We start from the raw sequence: 19,179 nt of genomic DNA on the forward strand, positions 1-19,179 counted from the left end.
AAGGGCCACAGAGATGCCGGCCCCGCATGAGCTCCAAGTCTCCCGGGGAGCACGGACAGCGGCGGGATGACGAGCCGCGCAAGGGGCGGCGAGAGGCCGAGTGCTACGTTTAGTATCAATGAATAGGACGTTGTTGGTGGATAATACATTCGTCGGTAGGTGGCCCCAAAGTGTCATCCTGTCGTTTACGAAGCAAAAGCATTCCGGGCCCCATAAGAAAGAGAACAGAAGCGTTGATTAAAGCGTTAGCTCAACCACATTGAATTACGCAAGGTACAGATACTCGGGATGGGCAGGCAGGAAGAGGACGGGGCGAACAGGCATCCCTCTAGATTTGCTGCCTGCCCGGGATTGACTGTTTTCCAATCGAGCAGTTAGCTCCTGTCGTGACCCATCAGATGCTACCAATTCATGACACCACTGACTCTCCCAGGCTGCCTAGAGAGAGAGGTAAGACGAGTCAGACCGATTGACACAGGCCGCAGCCGCAGATATTAGCTTTGGGTTGGTTCTGGCGGCCAAGTCCCAGAGGTGTTTGGCGGACCATCTGTCCCTATGTTTCGGCCAACCACGGCCATAAGCGCGAGCACATCCGTCACCCTGGAGGAACAAGCCACCCGAAAAACCTCTGGAATTTCTTTGGTACCAGGCAGTAGTGCAAGACAGCTGCTGGTCATCCATCGCTTTCTTCCCCTTCATATGAACCAGAGCCACGCATCTTGTCAAAGAAAACCAGCATCCCTACGGAGAAGGGAGTCAACCTCCTTGTTCACCCCAGACGATAATCCAAGGGTTGACAGTTTCTTTTCGCCCATCGTTTGTGCAGCTCACAGCTGCAGGGCTTGTTGACTTGTCGCAACATTACCTCGTCAGCAAAGCTCAAGCTTGGCACCTTGAGGGAAGAGCAGCACCGAAAAGTCGAATAGGCGGTTTGAAAAGAAAACCGAGGCAACTGACGTAATTTGGTCTCATACAGGGCTACCCGTCCTCCATTTCTTTTTTTCGTCTTTGGTCATCGTCTGAACGCGATGCGCCTTCCTTCTTCAACCTCTCACTTCACCTGCAGGTAGGTAGATACCTTCTCGCCTGCCTTGCTCAGTCGCCTCAGAAACCCCCCGTCTCCACTTTCGGTGTTCACCATTGAGCCACACCACATCGACTTTACACGGCACCGTCACCCCGCACCCGTCAACTTCAGCGCCTTAATTATCGTCCAAAAGCTTCTGGCAGCATCAAACTACTTGCCGACGGAAGCTGTCCCAAATCGGAGGCTCAGAGAGGTGCAGTAACCTTTTCTTCTCTCTATGCCTGGAATGACGTGCTTTAATAAGAGGAAATACCCGGTAGCGATCTAACTTTTCTTCTTTTTCTTCTCCCCTTCCAGGTATCCTTTTCTATTTCATCCATGGAAAGCCAATCTCGTGCCCGGGCCTTTCCACGTTAGCAACTCGCTGATAAGCTAAGCCAAGGTAAGCTCAGAGCTCCATCGCCCACCGTCGCCCACCCTGAAAAAAGAAAAGAAAAAGGTACTTCTCGTACCTGGACCGTTTACCTGCACACCTCACCCAAAACCTAGTAACAAAAAGTCCTCATTCCCGTCTTCCCGGCCCTTGAGGTCATAAGGCATTACCTCATCATCCCTCCGCCCCCCATCAGCCCGTCTCCAAACAGACGAGCAACTATCCGCCCCCCCTCCCCCTCCAAAGTACAGCTCCCAGCTCTAGTGGATTCACGTTGTTCACGTCTGCGCCCGCACTGCACCGCGTCTCCTGCGAGCACCGAAAAAGGCCGACGTGCAATCCCTGCTCCCCCCAAAAGCCCACCTTCAACAGACCTCATCCTGCACCTCGCTATCGTCACCGTCACCTCGACATCTTAGCGCCACTCTCTCATTCTTTTTTCCCCATCCTCCATTCTACCTCGAGGACGGAACTACCGCCAAGCCTTGTCACCAGTCTTCATTCACTTCAGAAAATTAGCACATCATCACTGCCCACACGTACTTTGCCATCCGCCTTGATCATCACTACGGACAGGGGAAAAAACCACATGCTAATTTTGGCCAGCTGCTGCCGAGTCGTCTCTCGCGCCCGAGTGACGTCTCTGGAGCTCCAGGACCCGCGTTGCAACACCTCATTGCACCAGCCAGATGGACCAGCCTACAGTATCTTCGGAAGCAGAACGCGCGGTCTCCTCAGAGCCTAGCTCAACGAGACCGAACCCTTTTACCGAAGGCGACGATTCTTCTCGGAAACGGCGCCGAACCTCGATGTCTGGCGGCTCTCGCAGCCTCTCTGTCGAAACCACAAAGTCGGACCGCGATACTTCAAGCTCCTCCAACACACACCACGCCGACGACGCCGCCACACAAGACTCTGCCATGAAAATAGACATCAGCCCCTCCACGCCGCAGACGCCAGAGCGGCAGTCGACTGCACCAGAGCCCGCAACCGAGCCTGCCTCTAGCCGGGTCACGATAAATCTGCGCAATACTGCCCAGCCCGAGCCTTTCTCCTCATCCCCCGTCTCCCCGACGCCGCATACATTGCCAGGCCGGCTGGCCGAACCACCAGGGAGGTCCAAGAAGAAGAGTCTAGAAGACTTGGAAGAAGTTGACATGGGTCAAGCTCCCATTGAGATCACAGACACCCCGCCTTCTTCCTCTTCAAGCCCGCAGAGTCCCGAGGTGGAAGTGCTTGCCATACCTGACGACGATCAGGATGCTCCGTTCGACGAGGAGGTCGGCATCATTCGCGAGGATGCGGCGTCCTTTGATCCGACGCCCGATTTCCCATACCATGATGCCCACGAGTCGTTGCCGGAAACGGTTGGAAAGCTGGTTAACTACCTCTCTTCTCGTAAGTCCAACTTGCATTGGTGAATGGGGTCTACTTGAGGTTCTGACCGGGTCCAGAAGCGCCGCCAGAGGAGGGTGTTTTGGAGTCTCTGCGTTCTTGGACAATCCAGTACACAAAATACGTCGGTATCGTTGGGATGAGGGCCGCCTACGAGTCCCAAGTGGCTTATCATACATTCTGGCACATGTTTCCAGAAATTGCATGGGTGTTGTCTAACAGAAAGTGAGTACATAGCTCACCCCGCTAGTGAAGGGAGGTGAAGCAGAATTACTCACACTGCTCTCACAGGCAACCTGCCTCTGCGGAATGCCGGCAGATCATCGCCGACTTCTTCATAGCCTACTCGAGAATGGCCGCCTACTTCGTTGAATTCGATCTCCTCACTGCTCAGGCATTCCAGGCATCCTCAGATGACGAGCCCCGCCAACCAGAGTTTCTTCTTTACCGGTTTTTACAGCCACTAACATCCTTCGCCAGAAGAGAACACAATCGGATCCAGAATGGTCAACTACATGAAGAAGAGATGCTTGGTACGGAGATGATGAATACATTTCAGTCGGGAACCGGAAGCATCAAAGGGTTGATCAAGCTCGCCCAGATGCATGTGAGCAACGCGCCGAGGTACCAGCATCTGATGGATGTGCTTTCACCCATTTGCAACGTTGCGGCCCTTATCCTCCACAAGACTGTTCAAGGCATCCACCCTGATGCCCCTTCTTCGAGTCTGGAAATCGCGAAAAATCGCCTGGCGGACGGCCATACCTTGTACCACCTGGTTGCGGATGCCTTGCACAGAACGATTGAAAACAAGGTGACACAACTCTCGAACGAAATGACGCAGGGTCTTGTTACTTCCTTATCGGATATCCTCAAAATCTCCTTGGGCAGCGACCATAGGCTGGCTATAGAGCGGCTCAAGGCACACCGGCAAGCACATCCCGACCTGCCCCATCGGTTCACGCCGGAGGCCATCTCATCGGAATGGCGATTGGGCGTGTTTGGGAAGCTGATCACGTCAAGCCAGATGCAACTGCGTGTCATGGCGGCCTCGACCATGTGTCATGATCTGGTCACATGCTGGAAAAGGTACAATGACAACGAAGACGAGGACTGCAAGCTCTTTTTGAACTACGTGGCTGAATATCTTCTTGGGACCAAGCTGGTTGACTACATTCTGGGTCCAACCTGTCATCCCGAAATCACCGTTGAGAGCGGTAACATCGTGGGCTTCTTGGTAGTCACCCGCTTCTACCGCAGCGAGCAAACAGACTTGCTCTGGCAGACAATAACGACCACGCAGGATCCACGTGTGTCAGAAGCCCTGATTCGTATGACAACGACCATCGTCAATCTGTTCTACAAAGAGGAGCTGCTCTACTTGTGCGAAAAGTTACAAACCTTACCGATAGACAACTTCACCCCACCCGTACGAGGCCTTTGCGAGAACAGCCTTAGAGCCCTCCAAACTAAAATTCAGCTCGCGGGAGAGACCCAGAGCGTCCTGCCGCTGAGGATCTGCATCCGGCTTCTGCGGGAGTCTTCGGTGTACGTTTCGGATTCGGCTGTTGCTCATCCCGACGTTCACCACTTTGCTTTGAACAAACTGAGAGAGCTCGTAAGAGACGGTATTGAGCCTGAAATTCGCAGAGAAATCTATCACGACTGCATCGAGGACATAGCCTCGAAAACGCCCACGACATTAGGAACCTTGTCGTGCCTTTCGGTGGCCTTGCGACCCGCTGTGGCTTCAGAGTTGCGCGTGCTGACCACGGAACACAACCTGACCCTGCTGCTGGTGGACGAGCTTGAGCATGCGATCAAGCAAGGCAAGCAAGCTGGCATCCGAAGGATTATTGGCGGAACCTTCAACCATCCCCGCAGGGACCTCATTGCAAACATCCTGGTCCACGAGCCCTCCACAATCACATCGGACCTTGGACCGCGCCTGTGGGACATGCTTGTTGGTCATGGCGCCGCCTGCCAGGACGATCGGGACGATGGATGGAAGATCCTCAACGCCACCCCAAAGACGGCCCACGGAAACCCGTTTCTTTCGGTCTGCTTCAGTGAGTATCTGCCCGATCTCCCTCGTGACTGCCTCTGCGGAGGTGCTCTGGAGTTTGTAAGGAATGCAGTGCTCCCTCGCGTCAACGAGATTAACGATATCATCTTGGATGATGGTGAAAGTCTTGCGCAGAGTGGGGTCGAGCAACTCTGGCGTATGATTCTTGATGCCGAGGATACCGCAATCGTGGCCAAGGAGATGACACTCGTAGATGCCGCGATCCAGACGCTTGTGGGCGACATTTATGTCGACAGTGAGTCCATTTTGGCGTACCCACACCACAGGGCTTGTCAGGTTCACTTGGGACTTGTAGCTCGCTGCCTTAAGCAAATGGAAGACTCTGCGAAGAGTCTGGAGGCTTTCAACGACGGCACTCGGAGCGGTGACGATGAGCCTATGGTTATTGTGGCAACCGAAGAGCAGATGCTGGAACAGGAACGTATTTTCACGCGATCGCTTGCAGTCCTTCGGCACTTTTTGAATGCGCACCAGGCCAAGGCTCATTTCTCTGCACCCGATCTTCGTGCTCTGACGCCTGGCTCGCCAAGCGTGGCCGAAGGTGAGCCTGCTGAGCTCAAGTTTCAGTCTTTCGATGGCAACACTCAGACGGACATCATGCCCCTCGAGGTTGGGAGACAGAACACCGCTGCATCTCTACTGGCGAGCATTCGCCAAGCGACTGGCTTCGACAACTATCGGATCTACTACCGGGGTCACCCCTTTGCTCCCAACGAAAGCGATGTCTGCCGGTCTCTCGAAGAATTGAAAATTCACGACGGCCTTATCTTGGTCAAACGGGAGGAGACTGGCACAGCCATGGCATCTAGGATCAAGCCAGGCGCCTCCCTTTTGGAGATTGAGATCCTGGGCCACTTCGACCAGCTATGGAACTACTTGAGTATGCAGGAAGTTATTGCCGCAGAAGTATGCATTCTTTTTCTTCTTTTTTTCGTATCAAGTGCTATCAAGCTGACAACGCCGCAGATTCACTCCTTCCTTACCAAATTACCTGCCGACGCCCACATGCTAGCTGCCTTCGACTCACCAGACACATCGTATCAGCAGATTTTCCCTTCGGGGCAGCCTTTCAAGTCGCTTTATGCCCTATACGCCATGACAGAGTATATCGCCACGGCTGGTCGTCGGCTGAGAGAAGTGCAGTCATCCATATCCGATGCAGATGATGCCAGAGTTGGAACATACCTCGAAGCGCTGGTCCGAGTGAGAGCCTTGGTTGTGGCGGCAATTTCTGACCGTGACATTCTTGGAGGCTGTGCCTCGGAAGCTCTAAAGAACCGGTTAACGTTCAACTTGATGAACGTATACGGGCTGACTTTTAAAGGTAACATGCGATAGTCTCTTGATCATGAAACCTTCTAACACTACCACAGATCCTGATCTCATTAGAATCGACATTCCGCCCAGTCCCGTGGCCATAGCACCTGCGGACCGCCTCATTGAAATCCTCTGGTCGGCGGTCACCGCGCAAGGCCACACGAGCCTTATTCCCCTGATCGCATCGACATTCTCTGCAGTTCTTCGCAGTGCTTGCGTCGACACTGCTTTCTGGACATCCTTGAAAGCTGTGCCAGGTCTTGAGGAGTTGTTGGGAGTTTTGCTTTTGGATGAGCCTTCCGAGGCAATCCGTGCTAATATCGCCAAGCTCCTAGAGGAAAGGGTCATCTCTCCTGACGAGTATGTCCATCTGGCTGACACTCATTCGTTGCCGTCTGACACAACCAACAGGTTTTCCCCGAACACTATCTCGCTCGGCGAATTTCTCTGGCCGATACTTCACCGGCTTGTTCCAAAGGCGGCGAAGTCCCCAAAGCAATGCAGACAAGTCTTTGGCCTGTCTCTGTCACTTTTGCGCGAAATGGCTTTCGAATATGCCTTCGCTGTCGACATCCCTGCCTTGGCAAGCGATTGTGGGAGGCTTCTTCTCGAGCACGAATCATTGGAAGTGAGTAATACTGCTATTATCTTTCAGAACCCCTCTGCTAATAAATCCAAGCAACTGGGCCATGGTGGATACAAAGACGCCGTAGCCGACGGTTTGGTGAAGCTCTTACAAAGTTGCCTGAATGAAGGGTCCGATGTGGATCTGGAGAACAGCCTGCCAGCGTAAGTCAGCCAGAGGCCAAAACGACCGAGGCAGGCAATGCTGACCAGTCTCAGAAACCTCGGGAAAAAGCTCTTCTGGAGACACTTGTTCCCCCCTCCTGGACAGCATGGCTTGACTTCAAGTCGATCCTGCATCCTATCGACCGAAACCAGATCGATTCTGTGCAAAATCATCTTCGACCTCGTCAGAGATCGAGACCGCGAGTTTACAGCTATGCTCGAGGACCTCGAAAAGCTTGTGCCGTTCGACGAGTTCGACATTGGTATGTCCCCTCAGTCTGCCACTACTTCTCAAAATGGCTTACACGATGATAAAGATCCGTACCTTTACGAGCTACAGCCTCAGTTCGACCGAATGTCTGCCGTGAGAGCGCCCTGCGGGTATGCTGGACTTCGCAACCTGTCCAACACATGTTATCTCAACTCGCTGTTTACCCAGCTTTTCATGAACACAGGCTTCCGTCAATTCATGATGAACGCTCGCGTTCCAAGCCAGGCCAACACGCATGCGCTGCTCAGAGAAACCCGGAAGTTATTTGCGTTCATGCAAGAAAGTTCTCGGAAATTCATCGACCCCAGCTTGCTTGTCGGTTCGATCAAGACGTACGAGGAGACAATCATCGATGTGCATAACCAGATGGACGTCGACGAGTTCTACAATCTGCTTTTCGATCGCTGGGAAGGACAGCTCTCGACGGCGGATGACAGAAAGGCCTTGAGGTCCTTCTATGGTGGCCAACTTGTCCAGCAGGTTGCTTCCAAGGAATGCGATCACATCTCCGAGCGGCTTGAGCCATTCTCGGCCATCCAGTGCGACATCAAGGGCAAGAGCACGCTTCAGGATAGTCTCCAGGCTTACGTCGACGGCGAAATCATGGAAGGAGACAATAAGTACAAGTGTTCGAGCTGCGACCGGCACGTGGATGCGGTCAAAAGGGCTTGCTTGAAGGACATCCCGGACAATCTGATCTTCCATCTCAAACGGTTTGATTTCAATCTCCGGACCTTGATGCGAAGCAAGATTAACGATCACTTCTCGTTTCCCACGAAGATTGACATGCGCCCGTACACCATCGACCATTTGGGATCTCCGTCCGAGTCTGGCGAAGAGGACATCTTCGAGCTGGTCGGCGTACTCGTTCACGCAGGCACGGCAGAGTCTGGCCATTATTACTCGTACATCCGAGAGCGGCCGACTGCGGCCTCCTCGGAGACGTGGTTTGAGTTCAACGACGACGTCGTTTCCCCATGGGATCCAGCAAAAATGGAAGAGTCGACTTTTGGCGGCACGGATGGGTCTGCTGAGACTGGCATTTCCTACGACAAGACGTACAGCGCATATATGCTTTTCTACCAACGGTCCTCGGTCCTAAGAGCGGAGCAGGAGAAGCTGCAGAGCCTCTCGCTGACTACTCCACTGAAAATGGACGTACCCGCCGAGGTTGCCGACCACATCAACGGCGAGAATGCAGTCCTACTTCGACGACATTGCCTCTATGACCCGAGCCACTCAAAGTTTGTGCTCCGCATGTTCCAACATGCAAAGATGCGCAATGGTGGCAATTGCTCGAGCATGCATATAATCGAGCAACATGCCATGCACATGCTTCTCGGCCACCTCGACCAGGTTGCCTCCCGGACCAAGGATCTCCCCTACTTCGAGCTGTTCCGAGATGAGATTGAACATGCCGTCGTCAACTGTGTTAAGTGCGCCGTGGACTTCTTCGAATATTTCCAGGAGAGGCATGAGGCGTTCCGGCAGCTTCTTCAGAGAAATCCCGATTGCAACGTCAGATACTCGGTCGGATGCCTGTTCATCACAGCCTTGCGACATATTAAGACCTCCAAGCCCGAAATCTGGGGGTTGTCTCAGGCAGACATGGTCGAGGATCCTATCATGATGCAAGTTGTGCAAATGTTCGACACACTCTGGAGCAACTTCCACGCTAATATCCGGTCGTGGCCCGAGGTCTTCCAAACCATCCTAGCCTTCGCACAGATGGGTCCGCTGGAGACGGCCGTGCTTATGTCGGAGGACTGGTTCTTCAGAGTCTTGCGCATCGTCTTCGCTGACACCAACATGGACCTTCCCAACAACTACGCCCGAATGCTGACCAATGTCATCCGCCGGATCAACAATACGCGTTCCACCTCGTATGAGATGATCATCCAGCTCATCGACCACTTCATGAACGCCTTGGAGGACGTTATAGACATCCACACCATTGTGGAAACACACGAGATGCGTTTGGAGATCTACATGGAGAATCAGACACCCAAGATGTCTTGGACGCCCGACGAAGTTAATGTTCTCACCCACGAATGGAACAAAGGAACGGGCAGCACTTTTGTGAAGAAGCTGGTCGACCTCGACCAGGAGCCCATCTACACAGCGTCCATCATCAAGCGCATGATTCATCTGAACCCTGACATGAACCAAAAAGTATTTCTAGCTATTAAGAGCATGGTTACAGGCCAAGTGGTACAGTATTCGATGACACCCTACATCAGAGCCGCCGTGTTGTTCTCTGAGGAAAGTAGCAATGCAGGCTGCGTCCAGGCACTGTTCAGGCACATCGCCTACCAGTGTAGAAACCTGCAAAACACGGACGGCAAAGCCTTTCTCGACTTTTTCAGACTCGCCTATGCCAGCCTGCAGGACGAACGAGAAGAGGTCAGGGCCGCTCGTTACCCCCTATACATGGAGCACATTCCCATATGGGCACCCTCGCTGCTGGGCTACTATGACGCAGAGGTGCGGCGGGGGGCGGAGGAGTTCTTGTCTGTGTGGTTTGCAAACCACGAAGCGGCCGAGGACAACGACGACGGTATAGCGGTTCTGTTGAACGCGGTGGCCCGGAGGCTTGCTATGAACTGCCTCATCTACCTTAGAGAGCATGTTGTGCAGAGGCGCGCCCAGGTGGCCAAGCAGTCCACTGAACCCCTACTCGCCGTGATTGCCAAGTGTGAGCCCTTCTTCACAAGTGGGGTGGGAGTCAACGGGATGGGGCTCATCATGTACGAAGACTTCCAAGAGCTCTACCGCTGTAAGTCACGGACGGATCAAGCCTTGGCTGGACGGCTGCTAACGTGTGACCTAGCCGTTGTTGACCCGCTGCGACGCATGACAGTGGAAGAATTGGAGGATGAGGGTTCCGGTATGTCTCCAGGACTCTACAGTGACACGGACACCCTCGGCTCAGAATCATGATGGCTGACTACGGCGGTCAAGACTGGGAGAACTCATGCGGATCCTCGGAGCAGCTGGAGAGCCTTGCAGATATCAGCATGCAGGCTGCTGGGGACCTGCCAGAGTCGGACCTCCAGTGACGGAAAGACAACACATACATGCCTTTGATGAATTGAATGACTACGGCATTGCTTGAAGACGTTTTCGTTGTGCGACATGGTCGGAAACAGTCCGACCACGCAAGGAGTCTGGGGAATGGGGAGTCTTCGTTTGGGACGAATTCTGGGATCGGCAGCACAAAGCGCTATACAGGGTGATGAGGGCTTCTTGCATTTCAGTGGCGCGTCGGCGTTTTACGGACCCAGGGATGGGTAAAAGTTTTCCTGTGTCTCAGCGAGGACAGCAACGGCCAAGGGCGTGGAGTGCGATGGTCTGGTTTCCAGCCAGCCGACCAGCCAGCTCTTGATCGTAAGGGGGGCGTTGGATGGTGATTGACATGCCACGTACGGCTAGTTAGTAGACCGCTATTGTTGCGTCAAGGGTGCGATGGGGTATGAGGTCCATGTTAGGCCCCGGACCATACCTGTGAACGATGCCCTTGCATGCAGGCCTACTTAGCAACATAGAATTGTAAAACTTATTTTTGGCACGCTATGGGGAAAATGGACAAAGCATTTGTAGAAACAAGACAAACGGGGGGAGGAGGATGGCATCGTGGGAGTGGGCACAGATTTGTGAGCGTAACTGAATGAATGCCACCATGCCAGGACCTGTGGCGGCTTTGACTTAGCAAGTCATAAATAAGGTGGACCAGTGAACAAGTAGACAAAGGAATGTGATGGCATGCGGAAAGTCCGTCCGCTCTCAACGCAGATGGGGCGACGATTCCATTATTAGGTTTCTTCGGGCGGTTCAGGGTGTATGGAGTGGACAATAACGCGAGATGATGCGCAGAAGGAGATTACTTCGTAGAGAGGTAAGAGGCAATTTGGGTTCCGCGGTGGTATCCCGCCATTTTGCTAGCCGCCGTGGGTATCCTGAGGTAAGGTAGCAGTCGCTCAAACCGACCAGGGTAGTTGACAGCTGCTGCCGAATAGGGAAGTCGAAGGGTGCCCTTCCGGGCGGGGGTACTTGCCTAGCAATTACGGATGCCAACTTGCATATGCATATATCACGCGTGGGGAATTGTCTTGGGGTTTTTTTTTTTCTCTCTCTCTACGTTTTCGTTCGGTCCGAGCGGGGGGGGGGAGAAGGGAAGGGAAGGTGAAGCAGGATTTAGGAGAATGGAGGATCCGTTTGGCTTCTGGATGTAGATTCACGGTTGGGCGGCAGCGATTGGCCGCGTCCGGATGGTGCGCTTACTCTGTCTGGCTGACATTCCGAGGTTGCCGCGGACGAGTCGAAAATAGAAACCAGGACAGAAACCTTGACGAGGGCGTATGCGGCTGAATGTTCAAGAAACGGCTGGGCTTGGCTGACTGGCTGGTCTGATTCTGGGACCCGCAGCTATAGGCTACGAGAAATGTCGAGGCCGCAAACACGCGAAACAAACAATAAAAAGCCAAGGGAGAAGGAAAGATCGGGGTGGTTTCTTGAGAGGATGCGGTTACGGCGATGGGCGGGATCAGGGTACCGCCCACTGATGCAATTGTTGTCAGGACTGCAGCACGACACACCAGTGAAAAGCAGATTTCCCTCTCATCTGAAGTCGTGTAACAAGATGGCATCTGACATTATTCCATACATGATCAGAGACGGGAAACCGGTCTCTCGGGGGGGGGGGGGGGGGGGGGGGTACGGCAAGCTTTGTGGCCCGAATACGGGGATGAGGGGCGATGTGCTCTCGGGACATGGGGCCGGCACTTGGCAGGACAGTCGGCAATGAAGGAGAAGAAGAAGGAAAGAAGGGAGGGGGCGTTTGGTGAAACATATGTCCTCGGCCTGGCGGTCGCGTGCGTTGTCCGTGATGCCGTGGATCAATTGCCGCTAGCCGTTTCCGAGGATGGGCGACGATGTTTCATTACAGGCTTACCTTGCCGTGTCACCAGGGCCGATGGGGGAGGGACGATGTTTGCCGGCCCGTGGCGAAAAATGAAGTCGGAAACGATCGGTGAGGAAGATGGGAGGAGGTGGAAAGAAAGATGCGACAAGCAGCGTGACGGCATGACGCCATCTCGGTAGTTGATGGGTGGCCGGGGCGGCGGCGGCGGCGGCGGCGGCGACGGCAGCGGGAGCCCGTGGATGAAGGGCACGAGGGGGAAAAGCCAGGGTTTTGGTGGCCGGATAAATTGGGCAGTCTGACGGTTTCATGTGGCCGCGATCAAGAAGGGGTTGTTGGGACGAAGCTTGGGGCTCTAGGTTTGCTGACTTGGGCTGACGTGATGAGTGAGCGGACGCGACGGGCTCGGGTTCCCGAACATCGGCTAGCATTTCCTCTGGGTTCGGTGCACGACGCGGTTGAGGCTGAGGTGCTTCTTGGCTTTCGGTGTACCGCCATGTTGGGAGGAGGGAGCCAAGGATCAACGGGCCAGTCAGGTCGGGGCCCGGGATCGATCTCGATCTGTCAGAGTAGGTTGACATGTTCACGAGTCCTGCTGACTGTGGTCGTTAGTGAGAAAGTGTTTGAGCCAAAGATGAGATGGAGTTGAGTATCGCTAGTTCGTGCGCGACATGGCAGAGTTACCAGAGTGACTAAGAGGGTGGGGGCCAAGACGAAGAGTCGAGAAGAAGAAGAGCCAAGGCTTCTGCGACCAGTTGGAGAAAAGTTTGTTTTTTTGGATGCCAAGGCGAGGGACTTGCTTTCTTTCCTTCTTCCTTTTCTCTATTATCTTCTTTAGGGTTATGTTGTGTTGGTTTCTATCCTTCCTTCCTTCCTTCCTTCTTTCTTTCTTCCGTTTTCCTTGTTCAATTCATGCGCTTTCCGTCTCAATGCTCTCCTCTTTGTTGCTCGACGAGTCCGGTGGGGATGAGTTGATGTCTATATTCGACTATTGTTGCAACAATAAGTCCCGCCAAGATGCTCGGCACTGTTTCTAGTAGCCCTCGCAGCTGACTGACCGACCGAACGACTGACTGACTCTCCATCTTTCCTTGGCCGTTGGGGTGGGTATAACGGTCGTGATCGTTAAAGCGAGTCGAGAGAACAGTCCCGGAAGGTTTCTTGGCAATTCTCCGCCGGCATCACTTACGATACGGTGGATGCGGAAGCTGCCAAGGCCAGTCGACAACGTCATGGGCTGTAAGGGGATACGCAATCTATCTCGAGCGGGCACCTCAAAGCGACAAGAGATTTATGTCCCGCGCAGGAATGCGGTGTGGGAGAAAGCTCCCTTGGGTAAATTGATGGGCTGTGTCGCGACCCGTTGTAGTATGTAGTAGTGAGAGTGGCTTGTGCATGTGTACCCGTCGCCCCACCCTGTCATTTTCCCCACGGGAACGTCTGCGACGACCGTGACAACCGACCTTTCAGGTAAATTAGGCGAAGCCGCCAGATAGGTAGGTACAGGTGGGTAAGCACCTAGGTAGTCAGTGGATACATAGTGGCCACTTCCCGCGGCATAACGGTCGCTTGCTATTAAGGCTCCCCCCCCAATGGCTCGGCAAGGAGGCGAGTCTGCGATAAAGAGGCAGAGACAGATATAGAGAGAGGGGGAGAGAAGAGAAAAGAACAATAGGTTTCGCCCTAGTTAGTAGGGGAATCGAACCGTTCATTGTCTTGCGAGGGGTCCGGTCTGGGAAGCTCTTTACGTGTGCAAGCTGGTTTAGTGACTGCCTCTTCTGGAAGCCTTATCACGATGCCCCAAAGGATGACTGATTCTCTTTGTTTCGAGTCACGTCAATTGTTAGATGGGGGCGGTCCACGGGTTCGGCACCCGCAAGTTCGCAGTCATCGCCGCGGTGCGTGTGGACCAATTCCTGAGCCTCTCTCTCTATCTCCTTCTCGTTTTCTTCCTTGGTGGTGACATTCGCCCCGGCGCGTTGATGAAAGGGTGTGGCAGGAAGGCAGGCATCATTCTATTTTTGCGACACTGGAGAGTACGGCGGGCCCCATATTATGCAGGTGATACCCCTGCTCGGCACACGCGCACACAGGCGATCTCAAAGCAGATCCCCACGGCCGCCTCAGCGGCGTCTGATTGGCCCGACCTAGCTAACGGTCGTCGGTTTCTTCACTGAAAATAGCATCGTAGCCGCCCAGAATACGCTACTGCACGCACGAGAGATGGGCGGAAATCTACGATTGGCCATCTTGCTGTTCCAAACGTTCGCTTTCTGCAGAGTTGGGGAAAGATAGCTAAATAGTAGGTGCTTCCAAGGTGAGATTTTGGGCAAAAACAAACAAGGAGCAAGTGCCTTTCCCAGCTCTAATTTTGTAGATACGGGAAGTGGACTACCGTGTGATTCGAGCGCAGCTTACCGTCCTGAGCTGGAAATAGGAAGTGGCCCCATCTAGCTTGCTGACGATGTACCTGCTCTCCGTGAGATTGGCTAGGTATTCACCTCGTAGGCACTCTACGTCGCGCAGCCCATGATACGTGGCAGTGGTTCGCTTAGGGAGCAAAGACCCATTCGATATCGAAACCCACGACATGCTTATCGATGACAGCGGGGGCCCGCGGAGTGCTGGCCGTTGTTGGCGGCATGTTTGATAATGGGTAGAGATAGATGGCAGGCGGGGCCAGTTTTGGCTTCTTTCTCGCTCTCCCGCATTCCTTGGCAACGTCTGCTTCTTCCTTACCTGTACATCATGTGCGGCGCCCACTGAGCCCATGAGTGTAGTGGTCCTCTTCCTCATCGTCGTCGTCACAGCCTTGATACCATCCCCCGCTCGAGTGACAAAGTCGTCGAATCAGGACGGGAAACCGAGGGAGATGATGAAACAAAAGCTCGCCTGGCCATCCCGTCCTACTGAAATCGCCGCCTCATTCCAGCCCGCGCATATATTTGTACTCTGTACGTACAAACACAACTCGCTCGCCCGCGTGGCCGCTGGCCGTTTGCCCAGAACCAATAATTAAGCCGTAGCGACCGTGCGTCCCGTCCTTCTCCCATCGCACATGTCATCTTAAAGAGAGGGGTTTCATCTTTTTTGGCAAAGGCTGTAGCGATCCACCCTGAGTACATTAGGTATTACGAGAGATAGAGTTTTCCCTTGTCAGACGCGCCAACGCCCAGTGAACCCTTATTTTTATCCGGCCTCTAGGGCTCTTCTTTCGTACGTCCTCGCGTCCCTTTGGCAGTGGTTCCCCTCCTTCCCCCCTTTTGCTGCATGGTTACCTTGGGAAGGAGGCAGGGGTACGTGGTGTACATCAACATCATCGACCACACCCACTACAACCCCGGCTGGATAAGTACATCGTACCATGTACTCCGTAGCTGCGGGGAGCACCAATTGTGGGGCAATCGCCAAAGCCACTCGCTCACACCGTCCGCGGGAGATAGCTGCTTTCCCCTTTGGGACTCTGCCCAAAAGATCCATGTAGCACCAAAGAAAGACAAGATACCCCCATAAGGCTGTTTTGAGTTGCATCGCCATCTTAATGACGAGGTGACCGCCAAGGGGGTTCCTGCATCCAAATGACTCTTGTTTCGGATTTTTCTTGGGGGGGTTCCCTGCATTCGCGCCTCCTTCCTGTCGATATAACATCGCCGCCTCTCCCCCCCCCCCCCCCCCAACTCGACCTCTATCACCCAGAGCTTGTCAACAAGTTCAGCAGCAGTAGTAGTGTTCCAGTATCGACAATCCAAACGAAGCCTGGCGCTCAGTGTCGATTTCTTAGTATTCTGTAACTTTTTTATCGACCTGGCGTCGCCACTTTTGGGCTAATCACCGTCCTTCTCGGGAAACATTCCCTGCCCCAACTTTTGTTCTACCCAGACTACCTACCAAAAGCCTCACAATGGCACTCAAGAGCCGCATTTCATCGCCCCTGGAGGCCGGTACCTCCATCCTCGATGTTCAGAACCTACCGCCCCATCTAAACGAGGCCCTGGAGTACGCCTCCAAGCGCCTCGCCAGGAAGTCCATCCACGTCACCCTCGTCGTCGCCCGGCGCGAGTACCAGCTTCCCACCCTCCTCCCTTCCTCCTCGGCCTCCTCGTCTTCTGCCCTCTCCTCGCCAGCCATGTCGCCGCCCGCCTCTTCCTCCAGCAACTCCTCCTTCTCCACCTCCCGCTTCAACTTCAAGAAGCTCGTCAGGTCCAACACGGGCTCCAGCATCTCCTCAACCTCTTCTGTCTCCTCCACCAGCAGCGCCGCTTCCGCCTCCGCCCCCGACACCTTCGTCTTCACGCCATCGTTCCTCATGGACACCAACGGCCCGCGGCTGCGCTGGCCCCTGTCGCCGGGCATCCCCCTCTCGCCCCCGCCCATGACGCCCAGCACCGCTTCCTCAACCATCACCGACGCCTCCGGCCCCATGTCGCCCAACCCCTTTGGCATCCGCCTCATCCACGCCGACCTCCTTACCGACAAGCAGGAGCGGACGCTGAGGCAAACCATTGAGCGGGCCGAAAAGAAGTTCCGTATCGGGTAAGTCCTTTACCCCCCCCTATCACCACACAAACAAGAACCCGCACTAACACGCACCCTCAGAACTGAATGGCTCCCGCCCGTTGTTGACGGTTCCGCGTGCGGTGTCACGAGTAACCTCATCCGCCGCTCCATCGTGCAGAACGAGGTCCTCTTCGCCTCCGATGGCCTCACCCTCGTCTCCCTGGACCGCCTGTACACCTTCAAAGCCGCCCTCTCCAGCTATTCCCGCACCGACGCGCCCCTGAGGCTCGAGGACGCCGTGGACGAGCTCCGCAGGCTGATCCTCTCGCGCGCGGGCCGCAAGGTCACCAAGTCTGAACTGCTGCGCTCCTACGACTGGCTTGGCGTCACCGACGTCGCCCTCAACGACGTCGACAAGATGTACCGCAGGGCCTACGGCGGGCCCGACCGCGTCGGCGCCATCGAGGGCGTCGGCTCCGCGGAGCAGGTGGAGCGCACCGTGAGGGAGCTCGAAAGGAAGGTCGACGACACCTTGGCCGCCACCATGGGCACCATCCGCATCTCCAAGCCGCCCACTCCCAAGGGCCCCGTGCTGCGGGTGCTGACCAACTTCAACAACAAGCCGCTGTCGCCACCGCGCGAGGTCAGGGCCGGCGAGGTCTCCAATGACGAGGAGGAAGACCTCACCGCCCGCCCGGAGCGCCAGCCGCCCGTGTCTGTCTGGAGTCCCATCTCCATCGCCGAAGTCCTCCACGACGACAGGCAGCAAACGGGTCCGGTGACGCCCAACGCGTACGACGACATCTCCCCCATCACCCGAGGCGAGTGGGGCTTCCTCATGGGACCCGGCGGCGCTGGAGCCGGCCGCACCGCCCCAGTCATGACTTGCTGAGCCTGCTTTGTTTTGTTTCTTCGTGGCCCTCTCGATATCCCTTGTCTTTTTTTTCTCTCTCTTTTCCCTGTTGGGAAAGACATTCGGTGACGGTTTGGCGAATATTCCCCCGTGTATACAAGATAGCCTGTTTGTTCATTTTCTTCTTTCGAGTGTGTATCACGACCTTTACGAGTACAAAAGTTTTGGGGGAGAGTACCTAGACAACCGAGATGCGCAAGCATCAACCATCATGTACATTAGCAAACATGATCAAACAAGAGTTCAAAAAAGATTTTTACATCAATTCGGGTATCATTCGTGCCATATCTTTTCTCCCGTCTGCCTGCCTGCCTGCCTACTCCTACCATCCGTACCGGCTCGATGCCTCCTTCCTGTTGCTTTTGCCCTTGGCGAAGCTGTCCTCGAGCGCCTCGCGTTGGTTCTGCACCTGGTTGACGAGCTGCCGCAGGTTGTGCTTGCCCGGCGCGATGGACCGCACGGGGTTGTGGATCTGCTGCTGGCCCGCGGCCCGCAGCTCCTCATTGTGCTGGTACTCCTGGTCCATGTTGAAGTTGATGACCCGCGAGGCCGTCTGCGGGGCGCTCGCGCCGCCGCCCTTTTGCCGGCCAAAGAGCTCACGCCGCGCCGCCGCCGAGAGGTTGAGATCGTCGGCGATGGTGTCGAGCGAGTTGGCGTTGTTAGGCGCCGTCGTCGGGGCTGACCAGCCGGCCTGCGCCGCGTAGTCCGCGTAGCCATTGTCCGTCGGCTGCTCCGTCGCAAAGAGCGGCTCGTATGCGCCGCTGGCGGGTGCCGCGTCCGTCGGCGCGGCTGCTGTGTCATCGTCGGTTTCTAAGGAGAAGAGGGAGACCTTCGTCGGTGCTGGAGCCGGCGTAGGCGTGTCTTTCGCTTCGGACACTCCATCTACCTTAGGTGTCGCCTTAGGCGCTGCCGCGGGAGGAGCCGAGGCCGGGGTCTTCTTCTTCGGTTTCCGGGCCACGGACAGGGGCTTGAACATCATCGGCTTCCCGACCAACTTGACTTCGTCCGCCGGTGTCATCCCCTCTGGTATCGTCGGCTGCGCCTGAGCCTTGGGGACGGGCAGGCTCATGCCGCCGCTATTCGTCCCCAACGATCCCTCTACATCTCCGCCTCCTCTCTCCCTGCTGAAGCCAGGCTCCGCGCCGGTCTTGAGCTGGAATACTGGCCGCGATGAGCTGCTGTTGCTGCTCTGCGCTGAGGCGGCCTTCGCGGTGTTCTTCGGTGCGGGGAGGAAGGAGTTGAAGCCGCTGAACAGGCCGCCCTTCCCGGTGCGCGCGCGTTTGGCTGGCGGCTCATCGCTCGATGGTTTCGGATCTTCCGCTTGTGTCGACGGCAGGTTGACGACGATCTTGCCTGGGTTCGATCGGTCGACGACTTTCTGAAACGGCTTCTTTCCTGTGGTGGACGCGGGCTTCGCGGGCTTCGCGGTGGTCGGCTTGACAGGCGCTTCGTCCTCCGACCCTGAAGATTCCGGGTAGTCTACCAAGCCCATTGTTGCTGTTGGTTTTAGGTTGTCGTTTGCAGTTTGTAGAT

General features: G+C 55.2%; 3 protein-coding genes across 3 annotated transcripts; 2 read left to right on the forward strand and 1 right to left on the reverse strand.

Moving 5' to 3' along the window:
* Positions 1 to 2,149: 2,149 nt before the first annotated feature.
* Positions 2,150 to 10,377, forward strand: GLRG_03610 (ubiquitin carboxyl-terminal hydrolase; the record flags this gene model as incomplete). Its single annotated transcript, XM_008094295.1, has 10 exons — positions 2,150 to 2,858; positions 2,915 to 3,080; positions 3,147 to 5,847; positions 5,908 to 6,265; positions 6,315 to 6,886; positions 6,938 to 7,047; positions 7,102 to 7,310; positions 7,365 to 10,094; positions 10,149 to 10,205; positions 10,280 to 10,377. The coding sequence occupies 10 exons, from the start codon at positions 2,150 to 2,152 to the stop codon at positions 10,375 to 10,377; spliced, it is 7,710 nt and encodes a 2,569-aa protein (XP_008092486.1).
* Positions 10,378 to 16,137: 5,760 nt separating this feature from the next.
* Positions 16,138 to 17,625, forward strand: GLRG_03611 (uncharacterized protein; the record flags this gene model as incomplete). The annotated part of the gene is made up of 2 exons (XM_008094296.1): positions 16,138 to 16,769; positions 16,833 to 17,625. 2 exons carry the CDS (start codon positions 16,138 to 16,140, stop codon positions 17,623 to 17,625), a joined length of 1,425 nt encoding a protein of 474 aa, XP_008092487.1.
* A 343-nt stretch (positions 17,626 to 17,968) lies between these two features.
* GLRG_03612 (uncharacterized protein) lies at positions 17,969 to 19,138 on the reverse strand (the record flags this gene model as incomplete). Its single annotated transcript, XM_008094297.1, has 1 exon — positions 17,969 to 19,138. One exon carries the CDS (start codon positions 19,136 to 19,138, stop codon positions 17,969 to 17,971), a length of 1,170 nt encoding a protein of 389 aa, XP_008092488.1.
* Between the last annotated feature and the right edge of the window lie 41 nt (positions 19,139 to 19,179).

Source organism: Colletotrichum graminicola, assembly GCF_000149035.1.
Source record: "Colletotrichum graminicola M1.001 genomic scaffold supercont1.11, whole genome shotgun sequence".
Taxonomy (NCBI): Eukaryota; Fungi; Ascomycota; class Sordariomycetes; order Glomerellales; family Glomerellaceae; genus Colletotrichum; species Colletotrichum graminicola.